The sequence below is a fragment of the Rhinolophus sinicus genome, linkage group LG05 (genome assembly GCF_036562045.2).
Source record: "Rhinolophus sinicus isolate RSC01 linkage group LG05, ASM3656204v1, whole genome shotgun sequence".
Classification (NCBI taxonomy): Eukaryota; Metazoa; Chordata; class Mammalia; order Chiroptera; family Rhinolophidae; genus Rhinolophus; species Rhinolophus sinicus.
This window is the reverse complement of record NC_133755.1, coordinates 30,191,547-30,209,601: the sequence shown is the minus strand read 5'-3', so window position 1 is coordinate 30,209,601 and position 18,055 is coordinate 30,191,547. Positions and strand designations below refer to the sequence as shown.

Sequence of the window (18,055 nt, the reverse complement as noted above, 5' to 3'; positions counted from 1 at the left end):
GCCAGAATATAGCTTCTTATAGTAGAGAAATGCGAATTTTAAACATTGAAATACAGTTTAAATAATATTTAAGTACATCTTGTGGCATTGTCTCTTTCATTCTTTCCTCTATGCAGCAGACAATGATAATTACGAAGTTTTGTTCAATTTGGAGGAACTTAAATTAGACCAGCCCTTTATTGATTGTATCAGAGTTGCTCCTGATGAAAAATATGTAGCCGCTAAGATAAGAACGGAAGATTCTGAAGCATCTACCTGTATAATTGTGAAGCTCAGTGATCAGCCTGTAATGGAAGCTTCTTTCCCAAATGTGTCCAGTTTCGGTGAGCCACCAGCCAAAGCAGTGTTCTGTGTTAAAAAGGCAACAGTAAGAGAACTGTTTATAGTTTTGAAACATTTTACTTGCCCATGTGAGTCCATGAGAAGGTTAGTGCCTGATCTATTTATCCCAGTGGACACCACACTTTCTTCCTATGTGCCTCTTACTCAGGAGACCTTCTTTAATTATATAGCCAATAGCAAATTGCCCAGGGTCACTACTGAGAGTAACTTTGAACATGTTGAACTAACTTAGGCATAAGTAGAACTCGTGATATTTTTACTAACAGAACCAACTTTAAATTTTATCATTTATCATTGAGTAATACATACGCGTTTGTTCATACTCATCCTACCGTTTCATTTTTCAACATAAATTTCCCTGTTTAATAACTAAATGCTTTTGCAATTCATTGAAGTTATATCCTATCTAATTGGTTCTCAGACATACATTTTGTACCTTTTAACCTCTGTAAAATCAGGATGCATATTATACAACGATGTCTTACAGTCACTGTCAGCCAGGTGGCAGTCATGATGTAATTGTGTGAAAACTTCCGATGACAGCTTCTGGTAAGATCAAGAAAACACTAGCATTAAAGTCTGTTTGGTAGTTTAAGACATCCTGTGGCTTGAAGGCAGTCATAAAACATTTAGGCAAGAGATAAAATGATCCAGTATTTCCCCAGACTTAAAGTTGGAGGTTATAGACTAAAACATAATTCATCTCCTGAAAGCAAATACTGACTTTACCAAAGTCTTTCCAAAATATAGAACATTCAACTCCTGTCTAGAAACTTGAGTACCCTGAGACTGATAACAGTTTGAAAACCTAGAATTGATGTAGAATTTTATTCTCTAGAAAGCTCTCAGGCTTATGTATAACACAGGTTATATACAGTTGAACCTATGTTAGATTTACAGAGATAAATTTGCACATCTCTTTGGCACTCAAAATTAGAATGCATTTTGCTGGTTTGTTGTGTTTTTTGTTTCTTTTTTAACTGTAAGTGGGTGGCTATGTGTGATTCTTTAATTATATTTTTTTCAGAGTGGGTAAAGGATGAAGAGGAAGAGGATGTTTTATTCTACACCTTCCAGAGGAACCTTCGTTGTCATGATGTATATCGAGCCACTTTTGGTGATAACAAACGTAATGAACGTTTTTACACAGAAAAAGACCCAAGGTACTAGAATAATACAATTAAATCTTTTTCTCCAGAGTATTTCTCCAGTTATCTAAAGTGCTGCACTTGGTTGACTTAAAAGGTTGATTTTGGCTGGAACCAGATGTAAGGCTAAGATGAGCATAATCATTCTTTAATAAGTTGTTTGGATTCAAAATTGGAGTCTAGATATAGTCAAACTCCAGAGTGAACACAAATACATCATTAAACTGTAAATGATTAGTTACTAACATTCTCTCTGGACTGTGACACATGAGAGGAGTTGTTAATTAAATATTGAAAGGGTTGTCATATAGCAGTTATAAATCTCTTGTAAGTCATAACTAGATACCATGGTGTCAGTTGCACAGAATTTACTACTCATTTCATATAGATTATTTGAATTTTAAATTGTTTTGCCTTGAGCCACGGTGGCTGTTGGTCTTTAAATTTTACTTTTCCCAGTAATTTGGTAATTTCTTCTTAAAGCTAATTCTCTTTACTTCCTTGTGATCGCCAAGATTCATGCCTTATATTACCACTTAACCACACTTGGAAGGAAATGATAGTAAATTTATCTGGCAAAATCCCTTAACTCTTACCTAGATATACTTTTCCAAATGATTTATAAGAAAAAAATGTTTTCTTAACATAAGGGTCCTGTCACCTCATACATCATTTAACAGTATAGTTTGAACAATATCTGAACAGATTTTATTTAAAAAAAAAAAAGGATTTAACACCAAATAAGTCTATTGCAGTGAAGTCGATACCTAAAACAAAAAAATTAACCCTTCATTTCATAAAATATCAGAGCTGACAAGGACCCTAAAGAATATCTTGTACAACCCCCAGTTTATATTAATAATTTGTAGTCTGGAGAAGTTACATTATTCCAGCCCATAGAACTAACATTCTTAGTCCAGTAATACAGTCACTGTTTCTTGGTGTGTTTTTTCCTGATGATTTTTTTAATGAGAAACTACCAAAACCATTCGATCTCTTTTATGTGTCATTCGTCAAGGATATCTTTTGGAGATGACAGTTTAAGCTAGTAATTTTTTTATGTTATATCAATGACTTACGATTATGAATCATTTTCCATCTTGTGAATAAAGCTCAAAATTGAAAACAAAAAAATTAAAAACCAGCGCAGTGAGCTATACCCTTGAATAAGGTACTTCCTTGCCATATGTTGTTACTGTCCTAAGTTCTAAAATAGAGTTGTCATACATACATTTAAGATTCTTGGAAAATGCTTGGCTTCCAGCGTGCTTTTTCTTCCCCATAAGGAATGAGCCACAATTAAATATGTTTAAGCCTAGTTTGGCATTCGGAACCCTGACCTACAGCACAGACTAGTTTGTGGATTCTGAATACTTTAAACACAGCCCCAAATCCAAAGGGAAGGACCAAAAAGGTAAAAGCAGAATAACTGAAGAAAAAATGGACTAAAGATCTTCATAGAGCTTCTAAAACACAGTTATTTTTTCTGTGATTGCTTTAACCCCCCGATGTCAGCTTTCTGTACAAATAAAGTTTGCCAAAATGACTATAACTTTTTCTGGTTCCTTGAGATATAAAGTTAGGTTGTTTGAGATCTTTCCTTTTTCTTAAGGTAGATGTTTATTGCTATAAACTTCTCTCTTACAACTGTTTTTGCTGCAGCCTGTAAGTTTTGGTATGTTGTATTTCCATTTTCATTTATTTCAAGGTATTTTTTTATTTCTCTTGATTTCTTCTTTCACCCATTGGTTGTTTAGAAGTGTATTGATTTCTGTTTGTGGATTTTCCAGTTTTCCTTCTTTTAAGACTGTGTGATCTAACATATAATCTTTCCTGGACAATGTTCCATGTACATTTGAGAGGACTGTGTATTTGGCTGCTGTTGGATAGAGTGTTCTGTATATGTCTGTTAGGTCCATTTGTTTTAAAGTAATAGTTCAAGTCCCACATTTCCTTACTGGATTTCTGCCTGGATGGTCGATCCATAGTTGAAAGTGGAGTATTGGAGTCCCCTACTATTGTTGTATTATTGTCTTTTTTTTCCTTCGGATATGTTAGTATTACATATTTGAGTATAGCCTTATATATTTGACTATTCAAATGTTGAGTGCATATATATTTATGATTATCATATCCGCTTGAATTGACCCTTTTATCATTATGTAAAGGCCTTTATTTCTTGTTAGAGCTTTTGAGTTAAGCTCTCTTTTGTCTGATATTAGTATGGTTACTCCTGCTTTCTTGGTTTCCATTTCCATGGAATGTCTTTTTCCATCTCTTCACTTTGAACCGATGTGTGTCCTTGAAGCTAAAGTGATTCTTATAGGCAGCATGTAGTTGGGTCTTGTTTTTCAATCCAATCAGCCACTCTATGCCTTTTGATTGCAGAATTTAATCAATTTATATTTAGAGTAATTATTGATAAGTAAGGACTTCTTAATGCTGTCTTATTAATGTTCTCTAGCTGTTTTGTAGTTCCCATGTTCCTTTCTTCCTTTCTTACTGTCTTCCTTTGTGAATTGATGATTTTCCATAGTCATATGATTTGATTCCCTTCTCGTTATATTTTGTGTATCTACTTGTAGGTTTTTGCTTTGTGGTTACCATAATTGTCTTTTTTTTCTAAGAAACTTGTCACTTGTCACTAAGTGTATTCTCACTTCCCTATAACCATGTATCTGCCAAATAATTGACCAAATAATTTATCTTTTGATTACCTGTGTCAGCATCAAACCAATATAAGTAGATAAAAATAGCAAAGGAAGTGTTAAAAATTAAGAGCAAAGTAGGGTAGGTGACTTGCCCTACAACCATATAGGAAAACATGAAGCTACAACAGTTAAAATAATACAAACTGACAGACAAATAATAGAGACCAGAATAGACCCTAGTATGTATAAAAACTTATTATATGATAAAAGAGACCTCACTAACTAATGAAAAGTAAATGGGTGTTATGTTTTTAGTGCTGTGAGAAATATTGACTATTTGGACAAAAATAATTTTCATCACTTTATACATCAGCATACATTCCTAAAAGATTTAAAGAATCTATTGATAAAAATAAAACCATAAAAAAAAAAAACCACTAGATAAAAATACAACTATTTCGCTCCGCTTGGTTGAAATATTTCCAAAGCATAAAATCAACAAAAGAAATTACAAAGGTAGTGCCAGTATTCTTGGTTACCTAAAATACGCGTATTAAACTCTTTAACTCAAAAACCATTGTAAACAAATAAATTTAAATACAGGTGACAAAATGGAGGAAAGTATTTTTAACAAAATTGCAGCTGTATTTTTAACTAGGCTGGTGAAAAAGTAATTGCAGTTTTTGCAGTTATTTTCAACCTTTTAAACCGCAATTACTTTTGCACCAATCTATCCTTAATCTATAAATAGATGTTATCAACCAATATTTAAACTATATCACCAAGTTTAAAATGGACACAGACACATGACAGAAGAAATAAAGTTGACAAACATGGCAATGTAATCCAGTACGGAAGGAATTTACTAAAATGTTAGCCATGCTTATCTCTAGATTCAGGGTTATCATCCTTCTTTATATTTTCAGTATTTTTAGTAAAATTACTTTTCTAATAAGGAAACATGTAAATATTTAAAGCCATCTGTTGTTTCAGAGTGAAAAATTAGTGTTTCCATTCCTAAGAATTTATCCTAGGGAAACAATTGTAAAGGTCAGGGAGGGGAAACTAGGTTCATGAATATATTCCCTTTTATATCCTTTATTACAGTAAAACCTTAAAATCTAAATTTTTAAGAATTATGGTAATTTAATCTGATAGACTATTAAGTTGCCATTAAAAATAATTATCGTAAAGACTGTGTAATGTGGAGGGAGATACTGATATCTGAAGTGAAAAATGCAGAATCGAAAATTGCAGCTGTGTTTTAATTACATCTATTTTAAGACATGCATGAAATACAAATAAACCTTAGAAGGAAAAAATAGTTATGTTAATTTTTTAAATGTGTTAGGTTAGTGGGATTGTGAGGATTTTTTTTCCTATTCTTTTGTTGTAAATAGTAGGAGGAGGGGGGAAGGAAATCCATCATATATACAGAGGAAAAACAAAGTAAACTCTGTATCCCTTTTTGTCCCTACAGTTACATATCTCCTCTAGGAAATTTATTTTCTCTCCTTAGCAAAACGCCCTTAAAATCTATTAATGTGGTTGAGAATTAGATGATATCTGTACTTTACATTGAAATGCATTTAAAAAAAGATGGATTGATGATGCATATATGTGATAAAAACTGTATCTCAAAGTGTTAGCAATGATTGAATCTCAGTGATGGGGATATAGGTATTTACCTTACAGTTCTTTCAACTTTTCTGCATATTTGAAAATATTCATAATATGTTAGAGAAAAATTATTTTAAATGTTTTTGGGGGGAAATGGGAAAACAATAGCAGTATTTTAGTTTACGAGCAGACTTCACTAAGGAGTTGTTTTTATTTTCCATCTGCATTATAGATTCAACATATATACTGACACCTGTGAGATAATTGTCATTAATAAGTTAGCATACATTTGAAATTTATTAGATTTTCATATCTATTTCTCTCTCTCTCTTTCTCTCTAGCTATTTTGTTTTCCTTTATCTTACAAAAGACAGTCGTTTTCTCACTATAAATATCATGAACAAGACCACTTCTGAAGTATGGTTGATAGATGGCCTAAGCCCTTGGGACCCACCGGTGCTTATCCAGAAGCGAATACATGGGGTCCTTTACTACGTTGAACACAGAGATGATGAATTATACATTCTCACTAATGTTGGCGAGCCTACAGAATTCAAGGTGATCCTGTATTCTTCTTATCCCCGTTTGGGCTGTTAAGAAATGTCACCCTTCCATCAGCAACATTTTTCACTCTAAAAGTTCATTGTTTTGTAGACTTTTGGTAAAGTGTAGAAATTGATGCTAACTTCCTGTGCATAACCAAACCCATTTCTCTTCCCTTAGAGCTAATAATACTTCAACATATTTTAATTGTGTGCCTAAAAAGGATAGTAAATGAAACATGCTCTATCCTGATTATGTCAGTTACCAAAGCCAAACTTAGTGGCCTAAAAAAACCAAACTTATAAATTCGTGATTTTGTGAGTTAGCAATTTGGAGCTTTCTCAACCAGGCAGTTCTTCAACTGGTCTCAGCTAGACTCACTGATGTTTCCAGTCAGCTGGCTGTTGGTACCTTCACTCAAATGCCCCTTGGTTGGCTGTCATCTAAGCACTGGGCCACCCAGCAGGCTAGCCTGGGCTTATTCATATGGTGATAGTCACACTTCAGCCCTGATGTGGTTAGTTCCTTCAACTCTTCCTAAAATAGCGAAGAAGAGTGTGGTCTAGTTTTCAGTGGTTCCATCTATGGATGTTGTCGTCACGTTCTGTTACCAGGGTCTCTTCTAACTTTGTTCCATACAGCTAATGAGAACAGCAGCTGATACACCTGCTATTATGAATTGGGATTTATTTTTCACAATGAAGAGAAACACCAAAGTCGTAGACTTGGACATGTTTAAGGACCACTGCGTTTTGTTCCTGAAGCACAGCAATCTGCTTTATGTTAACGTGATTGGTCTGGCTGATGATTCAGTTCGGTCTCTAAAGGTATGTTTAATTAGCAAAAGACAGTAAATACTGTTCATCAAAATGCCTGCAGTTTAGCTGAACCAAAACACATTTTGAATAATAGCAATGTTCTTTTTCTTAAAAGGAATTTAATTTAAATGGAATTTAACATACTGGGTCTTTATCACATTTAGGAGATTTATTTTAGAATTAGAGGACCTTGCTTTTAATGCAATTTTACCTAAAATACTGTCTTAATAGCATGAACTTCAGACATCGAGTTAATTGCAACCGCAATTAACTGCGTCTCTTTCTACATATTTCTATAAAACACATATTTCTACAACTTCAGATAGAATAATAACTCAGGCCAACTTGGTAGCTGGTGCCTAACCACTGCCTGCTGCTCCCATCCCCACACCCCTAGTGGATGGGAATCATGCCCACTCTGCTTCTGCCCCTGCTTGCTAATGTCTGCATCATCTCTGGCAATTTTCTCTCGGGATCGGGGAGGGTGAACTGTGGTTTCTTTCAGTAAGGGGACAGCAGTGGTCTCCACTGTAACACAGCTGGTAGAGGCACATCTGCCTGAGGCTGCCTCGCTGGTGCTGCCTGTGGCTGTCACAAGAGATAGTCTGCCTCCACAAGTGAACTTGCAATGGCACCTGACTGCCCAGTTTTAAAGCAGCGTTAACGTGTGAGTTAAGGTAACAGTCCCTGAAGGGGAGAGGAGAAGCCTCCATTTCACTTAATATGGAAAGAGCTGTGGAGCCAGTTGACCAGCTAACGTAGACCACTTATACCTCCCTAACTGCAACATTGTCACAATTTCTGTTGAAATGCAGTTCCAGTAAATTCACTGGATGTTTATTGAACTTGTGTGCAAGGTACAGTATTGGGCACTCAGAAGTGAAAAGACAGCAGGACAAAGTATCTGGCCTTACAGAGGATGCAACTGATCATGAGATTAAACTAGTACACAAAGATTCAGTGTAAGGTGTATTTAAATCAGTGGTATCAAGAACGACAGAGATACAAAATCACTGTTAGGATGCCACAGTAACTAATAGTTATTGAAGGCAGGATCCACCGATGGATGCTAAAATGAGTGGGCATATGTTTAAGGATAAATAGGTTATTTTCCTAGTCTTCACTAGTATTGCCCACAAAATATATATTAATTACAAAAGGAAAAATAGGCACTTTACAGTGAAACACCTGGCAAGCATTTGAGGTTGACATACAAGTAAGAAGATCTGTTGACGTGTATTCCCGACTCTGGTATTCTTGCTAAGATGTATAACCTCGATTTGTTCATGAAGAAACATCAAATCCAAATAGAAAGACATTCTACCACATAATTGCCCCACATTCTTCAAAATGACCTCAAGGTCCTGAAAGTCAAGGAGAGACTGAGAAACTTTCACAGGTTGGAGGAGACTGAGGAGATGTGACAGCTAAATTCAGTGTGGATCCTGGGACAGGAAAAGGACTTTAGTGGAAACATATGGGTGAAGTATGAATAAAGTCTATAGTTTAGTTAGTAGTAAAAAAATAATAATAAAAGACAGAAGTGGTATCAAAAACACAAAATGTGCTGTGGGACCCAAAGGAAAGGAAGAGGGCCCAGGAAAGCGTTTATAGGAGAAGTAGAATTTGAGATAAACCAAAGAGGATAGATAGGATTTTGATGGGTAGGGAGGGGGATAGTATTCTAGAATGAGAAAGTATACTAAATGACACTCGTGGCTGGAAACATTCAGAAAATGTTCAGGAAACTGCTAGTAATTCCACTCCAGAATAAATTTCTGGGGGATAAATCTATGATTTGCCCTTGGACTGTCAAGATGATGGTTTTATGCATAAATTATGAAGAGGGGGAACATTGGAAATTTGGGAGTGGAGGAATGATTTGAGGAGTCAAGCTTTAGGAGGTTACCTGCCAGCCTGTTAGGGTCCACTGACGCAACTAGAGGTAGGGGCAGGGAGATTAGTTTTGAGATTGTTATAATGTATAAATAAGAAATTACAAGGGGCTAAACCAAAATTTTCCAGCCACATCATAAAATCAAATTATAAAATGTAACATCTAGTGTCTTAGAAGATTATGTAGGTGTCCTAAAACAAAACTGGTGATTTTACTAAGGTGATTTTCTTACTGCCTCTGTATACTGGATTCAAAGTGTGTCTGTTCACTTTGCTAATCGATGCCAAATTCAGATATCTTAATTGGGAAACTGGCAGAACATCTATTCTTACTGCAGTTTATCTGAGTAGAGATAGGAGAAAATACATACTTTCTAGAAATGCATTTATGACAACAAAATTCTGTCAAGAAAATTAGAACTGTCATGACTTTACTCTGCCATAAGATTTGACTTCTAAGGAAATATGACCTTTAAAATTTTGTGTAAGTATTCTTGTTTTAAAGATGACTTCATTTCCATGGCTTTAACTTCCATGAGCACAAACATCATGTCTTTAATTTATTCAATATCCTCTCTCTCTATCTCCCGACCCTTCCCAACCTGTAGTACCTATTAAACCTGTTTAATGTTCTGGAACTAAATACTATGTTATATACCAGGTGCTACTGAAAGATAATTTTACAGATCAGCCTTTTCATGAACTGTACAACACTGATTAATATGCTTAGACAATGCCATATGCAAAGAACAAAATCTTTCAGCCACACTATGAGTGGATTATAAAGTATTTCTGTGGTAACATCTCTGCCCAGTGGGTACTTGACTAAAAGATCTTTTATAACTCAGTCTCAGCACTGGAAATGTAAAACCTTTAATATACTTGCCCCATCATTGGTCATGTCATCACTATTTCCTAGTAATTTTTTCTTTACAAAAAGAAGTTAGGATAGTTAAATGGATTATGATATTTAAGCAAATTGGGGAATTTCTGGTTTTGTGCTAATACAAATTTATTTGGAGGAGTCTGTACATTTGGGCCAATTTTCTTTCAACATTTATGTCTTAATCATTCTTTCAATGAAATGATTCTGATTTCCTGGTAGAATACTGAACCTATTCTGTCAAGTATCTAAGGAATATCTGCCTATTTATTACCTGGCCAACTATAATTATTCTTGAGTCCTGTCCATAAGTATACATAGATGATACTGCAGGCTTATCTCAATGGGAAATGTGACTTAAGATGTCCTTGAGATCATTCACTAATGCTTATTTCGGCAGCAGCTGAACCAACTTTAAAAAGTCGATAGCCCTGGAACAGTTTTTATTATGATTAAAATTTTAACCTTGGTTCCATTGGTTTAAGAAATACACCCAAAAGACTTTTTGATTTCTTGGAACCACTTGGTCTGCAACTAAAACAGGTTACTACCAGGGTCACAAGGAAACTGTTTTCGTCTCACTGAAGGGCAGAAAAACGAGTGCCTCTGTGGACTGGGGCACCTTGTACCCGCAACCTGAGGCCTGGTTACAAGGATGGTAACAGTGTTTCTTGGCTTCCCGCTGAGGTCTCAATCCGCCCATTTCAGTGGTGCTACCAGATTTCCCAACTTTCACGATTATGTTTTTCTTTCCAGTGATGGTTTACGTTTAAATAAATTATCCTTGAAAATAATCCTCAATCTGAGAATAAATTAGGAACTCTTTTAAGGAAACATTGCAAGTATATGTCCTTATTAGTGTTTCAGGAAAATAGATTCTTTGGATTAATTACACGAAATCTGTTCTGTGAACATAAGCTCCTTAGCTGCGGTTTCTACAGGTTAAATGGTGCACCCTATGCACACATCCCCCACCTACCCTTTCTGAATAGTGCCCACCAGTGACTTTGCTGTGTCGAGACCTCTGATTTTCTAAGGAATTTGCTCTTTCTACGATTACTTAGGAAAAGAAAGGCAATTTTCTTTTAATGTTCTGACTCTCAGTACCATGTTTAACACACTGTCAGCCTGCTTACCAGAGTTCTTTAAAAGGTACAAGAAGGATGTTAGTGGAAGGCTTGAAGCTGGACCCTGCTGCTCTGGGAGAATAAATTTTGATTCCTTTCCTTTTTTCTTAAAGTTAAGAATCTAATCATAATAGCTCTGAGTCTCTCAGAGTGGATGTGCCGGGAAAGGTTTTGTTCTGCACAATGGTTAGCCCGGGAGCCAAAGTTAGAAACAAATTGTAAATGCTTTAATGCTGCTGAGCCAGTTTGTAGCCCTGGAATAATAACTGTCATCACTGTGACTGTACAGGCAGCAGAGTATGGGCTGGTGGGGAAATTATTAATAACACATGTCAGAGATTTCATGTTCTGTGTTGCTCGGTTCTGGAATTACTATTTGATTTGCTCTTATTCTTAATCATTTTGCTATTTCATTGCCCAGGTTTGCACTCCAAAATAAACTTTTTTTAACTTTTTTAAAAGATTTTATGTAAATCCACAATCATGATAAACTATTTTCCTATCATTTTTCCTCATTTTAATGATCATTAGTGTAGTTTTGTTTGTTTTTTACTTGAAATGTATTTTGTTGGGCTGCAGTAACCCTTAGGTGAAGCATTTCGTGATAATGGACAGAAGAACTTAAACTTGGTGGGCACAGCATCTCGTTTGGGACAGAACCGGAAATTGAATTCATGATAACTTCGTGTCTAGATAAAGAGTAAAAATAACTGTTTTATTTCTTTAGCTCCCTCCTTGGGCCTGTGGATTCATAATGGATACAAATTCAGACCCAAAGAATTGTCCCTTTCAGCTTTGCTCTCCAATACGTCCCCCAAAATATTACACTTACAAGTTTGCAGAAGGCAAACTGTTTGAGGAAACTGGGCATGAAGACCCAATTACAAAGACGAGTCGTGTGTTACGTCTAGAAGCCAAAAGCAAGGTAAGTGTTTGTAATCTCCACTGTCGGCTCCCATTTACCGAAAGCATACTATTTGTCAAGTACTGTGCAGTTGCTGGGATTACAATAGCACAGTTTTGTAAAGTGGATCTCACATACCACAGTAAGACCCAAATGATTTGAAAGGGGAGCGTGGATTTTTTTTTTTTAAACTGTAATACTCATGGATTTATTTGAACATGGATTAGAAAATTTATAACAGCACATCAAGCCCTTGATTTCACCTGTTGTTTTTACTTAAATTTTGAAAGTTGATTTAAAGAAAAAATAGTCAAAGTTGATATGCAATGATCAACTTGGACTGGGGCACCTTGGCAAAAATTGTGAAGGTGGTAAGTAACTGACTAGCGTGAACTAGACTTAAGATAGTCCCTGCCCTCGTGGAGCTTAAATCTAGTGGGGGAGATAACAGATGTTGAAGAAGTTATGAATTACTAATGTACTGAGTGCTGCAAAGGAAAATGTACTGAGTACAGGGGAAACATGGCAAACGGACTTTAGCTGGTCTGGAGAGATCAGGGAAAGATTCTCTGAGGAAGTAATGTCTCAGGTAAGATCTTAGTCAAGACGATTAAGAGTTAAGCTGGAAAGGGGGCAGGAGGATTCCATTTTGTACAGAGGCCCTGAATTGAGGGACAAATGGTGCATTCAGGAAGTATAAGGGGAGGCAATCTAGCCAAAGTGTAGAGAAAAGAGGATAGGTTGGCCAGGAAAAAGAGGGTGGGGAAGCTTGTAAGAAGTAGAAAAGAAAATGTGTACAAGTGAGGAACAAATTCATATATAAACTGGCCTTCAATTTAAGGAATTTTCAGACCTTAATGTATAGATCTGATAATTTCACACGTACTGACAGAGTGAATTGGGATACAGGTCTCTTTTCCTTAAGAATTTTTTTCTTTTATTCAGTGATTGTCTAAGCAATTACTATTTTAACATTATAACGGAAGACATATTTGTTAGAACACAGCAAAAACACAGAATGTATGAAGTTTAAGTGACTACGTTTCAGTCCCATTTGCTGTACCTCTTCGGTAAAAAAATCATTAACCATTTAGTGTATCACCTTCCAGATTTTTGGTTTTTGTCAACAAAATATGATGTTTAGGCTTTGTTTTATTTTACAAATACGGGATTTAATACCAATCTATCAAAATGTTGTAATTATACCCCAAATGGAAAGAGCAGTGGAGCTAAGTTCTTGGAGAACCAAGGGATGCTTTACATATTAGAGAAGTAGGGAAGCCCCTGCTGAGCGGAAACTGCTAGAACATTGCAGGCCTTTGTGCACTGCTGGTAACTCTGGGACCCCGTCATCATAGGACTTGCTACCACCCTGACCTCTTTTTTTCTCATAAATGTTCAACCAGCAAGTATTTCTCTGCTTATTTAATTGAAGTTGGGGAGGAGGCAAGGAGATGAAAAGACCAAGATTATTGTATAGAAATTAATCTACATCATTTTTTAAGAATGAATCTTACTTTAGTTACACTGTAACTATTAGTAACACATTGAGTACAATAAAGAATAATGAGAGGAGAGTTCCTCCTGATTAGATAACACCCTGGTGCCCCACAGTGAAGTCTTCAAAATGAGAATGAAAAAAATAGAGTGGCTTAGCTATATTCTTTTCCTTATGTATATTAATGCTATTTCATTAGTTTCTATAAGCAGATGAGAAGCAACTTTCCTACCTTTTTTCTATGAGAGTTCAGATTCCCTTAATTTTGTCTGTCCAGAGTGCCTGGTTTCAATCAATTGGGATTGATGAATGTGCACTGCATTGGGGAGTACTGTGTTTCCCTGAAAATAAGACCTAGCCAGACAATCAGCTCTAATGCATCTTTTGGAGCAAAAATTAATATAAGACCCGGTCTTATTTTACTATAAGATCCAATCTTGTAAGACCAAGTTTTATATTTTTGCTCCAAAAGACGCATTAGAGCTGATTGTCCAGCTAGGTCTTATTTTCAGGGAAACAGGGTAGTTACCTGTCCTAAAAGTAATTTTTGTGTTAAAATGTATAAACCTTAAACATTTTAAAAATAAAATTAAATAACGCCTTTGAAGAGGATGTGGGTGGGTATATCAGTAAGGTGAGTACGAGATTTCAGGTACCATTAGGTTGAGAATTCTGACTGTAGAGGACAGAAAATTGAGCTGTTAAAGCTTCTTGAGTTAGCGTATCTGTAAGTATTCATAGCTGAGAAATGCCAGTCTGTAGCCCTACGTATAGGAAGAACGCTGTGCTAGTACGTCTCACCTTAATAGGTAGTGAGGCTTGCTCTGAAAGAAAGAATTACAGTAATACTAGGTAGTGAAGAACTCTTTACAATTACTTCAGTATCATGAAAAGCTGCATTTAATGAAGTGTTTTCACGCCAGTCTTGCTGCTCTTTTCTAGTTACTATTAAAGGTCAGCAAAGCAGCTGAAAATAAATACCGTGATGGATTTTTAGAGACCATAACTCTTTGTTTTAATTAAATGCGGTTTCTGCTCAACGTCAATAAGCAGTGTATAAAATTGGGGATAAAACTGTTTTAAAAGACTCTCCCTTTACGTGTCTAGTAAATCTTCATTTCCAGGATGGAAAATTAGTGCCCATGACAGTTTTCCACAAAACGGACTCTGAGGACTTGCAGAAGAAACCTCTCCTGGTCCATGTGTATGGAGCTTATGGCATGGATTTGAAAATGAATTTCAGGCCTGAAAGGCGGGTGTTGGTGGAAGACGGATGGATATTAGCATACTGCCATGTGCGGTGAGTCAGCACGCTGCCCCTGGCGGACGAGTCTGGGCCCGAGCACTGGGATAGGGGTCCAGAATAACAGTATGTCAGGGAGCGAAAGTTTATTTTTTCATCTGTACTGTTGAATTTAGAAATTCCTAACCCTATGCTGGTGGAATTTGATTTGGTAACATTAGTGGATTCATAAGCAAAAGGGTAGATTTTTAGCATTTGTACCAAATTTTTAGGATTTTTAGAATAGTATCATCTCTACTTATTTAGTAACATTATGGTTTCCATTTAATTTTCCTGAGTTTAGGTTTTTCTAAAATAGCCTCTTAAGCTGGACTCCTTTTTTCTACTCTTATTTCCATTTTACTCGAGCTGTTTTCAAGACACAAGTATTGTTCCGTGTTTCTACTTAAAATCCTTCACTGCCTCCCCATCTCCGCAGTAAAATCCGTATTTCTCAGTACAGTAGTTAACATCCTGATGGTCAGACTTAGCTCTGCAGTGGCAGCTGTCATCCCTCCCAGACACGACCTGCGCTCCCGCCGTACACATCCTCCACATCCAGCTCTTTTCCCCCTGTGCCTGTCCACATGCTGTGTCTTGATGCCTTCACTTTCTTTGCCCTCTGGGAATTCATATTCTGCCTTCAAGACTCAGATTAGATAGTATCTCCATCTTAAGCATTCGTGTTCCTGACTCACGTATATACCCCTAACCTGACAGGTAGGTGTTCTTTCCGCTGCTTCTGGGATACCTTACGTATACTTGTGTTATAATAGCATCCACATTGCTTCGTAGCTGTTTACTTTCCCCACAAAATTAGGATCTTCTTTAGGGCAGAAGATTTTTGCTTATTTATGTTTTTAAGGCTTGCATTTAGCACAATGCGTTGTAAATAGTAAGCAGGCACTGAAATATATTTGTTGAATCAATTTTTGATTATCTGTATCGAGTTGGCAAACTTTTTCTCTAAAGAACTAAATAGTAAACATTTTAGGCTTTGAGGCCACCTGTGGTCTCTGCTGCATATCCTGTTTGTTTTTTTTTTCCCCCTAAACTTTAAAAACATGAAAACCATTCTTAGCTCGAGGGCCATGCAAAAACAGGCCTCCAGGTGGATTTGGTCTGCAGGCTTGCTGACCCCATCCTATATCGTGAATACTTTTTTCCCACTAAAACTGTTTTGCCCTTTAATTTCAGGGGTGGTGGTGAGTTAGGTCTCCAGTGGCACGCTGATGGCCGTCTAACCAAAAAACTCCATGGCCTTGCCGACTTAGAGGCTTGCATTAAGACGCTTCATGGCCAAGGCTTTTCTCAGCCAAGTCTAACAACCCTGACTGCTTTCAGTGCTGGAGGGGTGCTTGTGGGAGCCTTGTGCAATTTTAATCCAGACCTCCTGAGAGCTGTGACTTTGGAGGTGAGTACACTGTCTCTGTTTACAGAATGGGAAGGCATAAATCCATAGGCTACTCTAAGAAAAGAGTTCCGTTAGTTTTACCTTAACATAGGAGTATAACAAAGCTTTTACATTTTAAACACAGTTGTTGTGCTGGGAGAACTTCTAAAGTTATTTTAATCCAACTGCTTACCCTTTACTTATTCTACCCTGACAGTGTTCTTTATTAATTTGTAAGGATTTCCTCTAAAGGATGTTAATCACTATTCCCTTCGATTTTTTTTTTTTGGGGAGGGGGAAGAACGTTTAGAATTGGTGGAAAAAGAGAAAAGCATATATGACTCATCAGTTCCAAGAAGTCAGGCATAGCACACTGACTCTGGAATGCACAAAGTATATCTCTCTGAAACTCATTTTACCAATTTCTTCGTCAAAGTTTAAGTTCATTTGGCTTTTTTTTAGGCACCGTTCTTGGATGTTCTCAACACCATGATGGACACGACACTTCCTCTGACATTAGAAGAATTAGAAGAATGGGGAAATCCTTCATCTGATGAAAAACACAAGAACTACATAAAACGCTACTGTCCCTATCAAAATATTAAACCTCAGGTAGTGAAAGACACGTAATGATTTTGTCATCCGGAAGTGATAGAGAAGGAAATCAACAGGACACTTACCGGAGCTGGGCAGGACTTCAGTAGGATTTTAGATTGTTCTGCTATAATACCCAAACACCTTCCAGCCCCATCTCGGCTCATATTCCGTGTTTGTTTCTATAAGGTCATGGTCTCTCTAGTCAAGAAAACACTGTTCCAGGTAATGAGTAGTCTAGCACTGGGATACTGCCGATCTCTCGAGAGTACCAAATAAAAAAATAACATCTAGCATTTAGGGGGAAAAACAAATTGGAAGTAATTGTTTTTCGTAATCTATAAGGTAGAAAGGAACCATAAGAAATAATATAAATTCTTTGTACATCTATTTTCTTGCAGCATTATCCTGCAATTCACATCACAGCTTATGAAAACGATGAACGTGTACCTCTGAAAGGAATTGTAAACTATACTGAGAAACTCAAGGAAGCCGTTATGGAGCATGCTCAGGGCGCCGGGGAAGGTAGGAGACCACCTGGAAGCAGGGAACATAGTTAAGTGGACTGCTACCTTTAGCCTGCTGCTCAGAGGGACACATTTTATGTACAGACCAAATCATCTGCCCATGATTTGGGACAAATAGTTTTTCCTATGTTGACTCCAATCGAAACATACATAATGACTGTAACTGCCTCATCTCTTTTTTTTGAAGTACAATATTAAAATAAGGTAAACAAGGCACAAAGAAAAAAAAGCAAATTTAAATATCAAATATAAATTCAAGATGTACTATCATATCATACAACCATTCTTTCGTTTAACAATATTAAAATTAAGCCCTTATTCTTGGGAACTTCTAAAAAAACAGATTCTTAAGTTTTTGTTCTAGAGCTTCAAATGCCCAAACTAGCTGTTTTAGTTTTCTCTAGATCTTCTGGTTTCATTAAACAGGGACTCTTACCTTTTTTCCTTGCCAAGACATGCCAGGACTCTCTGGACTTGGGGTGGGAGGGACCCACATACATGTTTTCAAACTCTGTATTCAGCTCCGTCCTACTCTCACCATTGTGTGGTTATATAGTGTTTCCAGGTCCCAAGACTCTCAGGTTCCTCAGGACCCACTGGCTTCCTTCTGGGTCGCAGCCGTCCCCATGTGGCCCTACAGTCTCTTCCACCCGCTCCCTCAGCCCCCGGTCCTCCTCCAGCTTTCCCTGTTTCAGAAATTGGTCTTCTGCTTGCTCCCTCCCATCTCTTTGTTGTTGATGATGATGGTTTATGCCTTTTTTCCTTTCCTATTACTTCAATAGAGCACTTGGGAGGAGAGGGGAGAAATGGCTCTCAACTGGCCAAAACC

The 18,055-nt window shown here is 36.7% G+C and overlaps 1 protein-coding gene and 1 long non-coding RNA gene across 5 annotated transcripts in view; one reads left to right on the top strand and one right to left on the bottom strand.

Annotated features, from left to right (window-relative positions):
• Positions 1 to 18,055, top strand: part of PREPL (prolyl endopeptidase like) — a 34,895-nt gene that overhangs the window by 13,681 nt on the left and 3,159 nt on the right. For 3 of the 4 annotated variants that reach the window (XM_019748615.2, XM_019748616.2, XM_019748617.2), the window contains 9 exons: positions 117 to 323; positions 1,370 to 1,505; positions 6,103 to 6,319; positions 6,946 to 7,131; positions 11,756 to 11,953; positions 14,555 to 14,730; positions 15,910 to 16,126; positions 16,568 to 16,717; positions 17,101 to 17,224. In XM_019748615.2, the coding sequence (XP_019604174.1) occupies positions 117 to 323; positions 1,370 to 1,505; positions 6,103 to 6,319; positions 6,946 to 7,131; positions 11,756 to 11,953; positions 14,555 to 14,730; positions 15,910 to 16,126; positions 16,568 to 16,717; positions 17,101 to 17,224 (1,611 nt within the window). The remainder of the gene's footprint in view (positions 1 to 116; positions 324 to 1,369; positions 1,506 to 6,102; positions 6,320 to 6,945; positions 7,132 to 11,755; positions 11,954 to 14,554; positions 14,731 to 15,909; positions 16,127 to 16,567; positions 16,718 to 17,100; positions 17,225 to 18,055) is intronic. The other variant, XM_074331937.1, reaches the window with a different exon arrangement.
• Positions 224 to 17,922, bottom strand: LOC109456367 (uncharacterized). Its single transcript, XR_002138844.2, has 3 exons — positions 17,663 to 17,922; positions 779 to 888; positions 224 to 348 (listed from the first exon to the last, which is right to left on the bottom strand). It is a non-coding gene; the product is annotated as an uncharacterized LOC109456367 (long non-coding RNA).